A 2,401-nucleotide genomic window follows, 5' to 3' on the forward strand; every position below is an offset into this window, starting at 1 on the left:
CCTTATAAATTATTACGAAATATTGAGTGTAGTTCCCTGTCCTAAACAATAGGTCCTTGTTGGTTACCTATTTTATATATAGTAGTATGTATCTGTTGATTTATCCCTCCTGAATTTATCCCAAACTCCTAATTTATCCCTCCTGAATCATTCTTTTTTTCTATCCAGAAAAAGCCTAAAGAAAGGAATAAGCCTAGTTGATAGAAAGGGAACTTGGCAAAGCTTTAATATAAAAGAGCCTTCTTGACATTAGACTTACGAGGCATCATAACATAATACAGTCAGTTTCAAACTATTTTTAGCAATAAGATCTTTTCTTTGAACAAAATCTTCTGCCAAATGCAACATAGAAAAAAGATTTTATCTCCCCCTCTACCTCACCCCCAGACAGTTCCTGAGGCTCTGTGTGAAAGCCTCCAATACAGCAGAAGGAGCACTTGAGTTATAGTCAAGGTTTTCTTCTTGGTATAGGTCCTTAAATACTGTGTGAGTTGCTGAGTTGTAAAATAATACATCTAGTCTCTCAGGTGAAAGTCTCACTGAGATACTGCAAGGGAAGTGCATTGGAAAAAATGAAGCAGGTCTAAAGCATTTCTTTCATTGTTAGGCAGAAATATGCTAGATCCAATGGGAAGATCCCTGGCTTCTGCATGTTTCCATAAAGCTGAAGTTCCCCACCCCCAACTGCTGGGCTTGTTCTTTTTTTTTTTTTCATTTATTTATTTTTATTTGAAGGATAATTGCCTTACAATATTGTGTTGGTTTCTACCAAACATCAGCATGAATCAGCCATAGTTTTGCCCATGTCCCCTCCCACTTGAACATCTCTCTCACCTCCCTCTCCATCCCACCCCTCTAGGTTGTTACCAAGCCCTGGTTATGGCATGTGGGCCTCTCTCTTGCAGGCATCACCAACTGTTAATTCCACCCTGGTCAAGCAGAGATTTTGCCACAGCTATTAAAGTCAAAGGAAGATGGGCAGTCAATTGTTGCTGTGGTGAACCCAGCCTGGGCAGGACTGTGTAAGGATGACTAGCTTTCCTGTTACAGAGCAAGTTAGGCGTTTCCATAATGTCCACCAGCTTTGGTTCTTCACATCTACACCTTGGTAAGGCTGCTCTTAGTGGGCTGGCTCTGAACCTGCTTCTCCTCTTTATTCCTAACCAGTCCTGTGTGCTTACCAGTTGGGAGTTTGTGATAACCTGGACCATGATAGTTTAATTATATTAATAGCAACATGTTTCCTCCTTCAGACAATCACAACTGCGGGGCCATCCACACTCTAGTTTTTGTTTCCTACAAGCCCCATGGTGAAACCACAAGGAACATCATTGAGTGAGTCTTGACTTCATTTTCAGATTATCTTTTCCTGATGATCAAAGTAATCCTTAATGTTATGTTTATTGTGCAGAATTTGGAAAGCATAGAGAAGGGAAAAGAAATAAAAAAGACATTATACTATCATCAAGTGTTAGTTATGGGGCCAGATCATGGATGAGGCAAGTAAAGCAACCCACATTGGGTATAAAATTTAAGAGGATAACCCAAATCTTAATAATCAAGACACATTTAAAAATTATTTATGTATTTATTAATTTTTGGCTGCACTGGGGTCTTTGTTGCTGTGCTGGGGCCTTCTCTTAAGACAGAGCATGGGCTTTAGGTATGAGGGCTCAGCAATTGTGGTGCACAGGCCCAGCTGCCTTGAGGCATGTGGAATCTTCCTAGACAAGGGATCAAACTGTTGTCCCCCTCGTTGGCAGACAGATTCTTAACCACTGGACCACCAGGGAAATCCTCAAGAACATTTTTAATGCAATATTTAAAAAATTAAAATTAGTCCAAAATATCTGTGAACAAAATACTAAGTTTTTTACTAAGTGAGATTCATTCCTGTACTTGCTAAACCATGCCTTATTCATCTTACTCTAGTCCTGGCCCTACTTTCAATAAAACTTTATTTATAAAAGCAGGCAGCCAGTCTGCAGGTCATAGTTTTATAATTTGATTTTCTAGATTATTGTATGAAGATATCATTTGTCTTGATTACTGAGTTTGGGGCACCCTTTTACATTTTGCACCCACAGTGAATGCCTCCTGCTTTATTCCTAGTTCTGACCCTGGTCAATTATTTTGATCTTTGAAATGTTCTTTTCTTGTAATCTATCTCTCTCTCTCTTTTTACATAAGTAACATAACTTCTTTGTAATATTTAAACAATGTAGGTAATCATAAAGTACAAATGAGGGAATTCCTTTGCAGTCCAGTGATTAGGACTCTGTGCTCTCACTGTCAAGGGCCCGGCTTCACTCCCTGGATGGGGAACGAAGATCCCACAAGCTGTATGGTGTGGCATAAATAGATAGGCAGACAGATAAATTAAAGATGATGTACCTAGATG

At 39.2% G+C, this 2,401-nt stretch overlaps 1 protein-coding gene across 1 annotated transcript in view; it reads left to right on the top strand.

Annotated features, from left to right (window-relative positions):
* Nucleotides 1–1,606, top strand: part of TRMT2B (tRNA methyltransferase 2 homolog B (S. cerevisiae)) — a gene marked incomplete at its 5' end in the record, with an annotated part of 31,479 nt that extends 29,873 nt beyond the window's left edge. Inside the window, 2 exon segments of the mRNA XM_010832817.1 lie at nucleotides 906–1,022; nucleotides 1,254–1,606. Coding sequence (XP_010831119.1) covers nucleotides 906–1,022; nucleotides 1,254–1,339 — 203 coding nt within the window.
* Between the last annotated feature and the right edge of the window lie 795 nt (nucleotides 1,607–2,401).

Source organism: Bison bison, unplaced genomic scaffold (assembly GCF_000754665.1).
Source record: "Bison bison bison isolate TAMUID 2011002044 unplaced genomic scaffold, Bison_UMD1.0 scf7180017835053, whole genome shotgun sequence".
Taxonomy (NCBI): domain Eukaryota; kingdom Metazoa; phylum Chordata; class Mammalia; order Artiodactyla; family Bovidae; genus Bison; species Bison bison.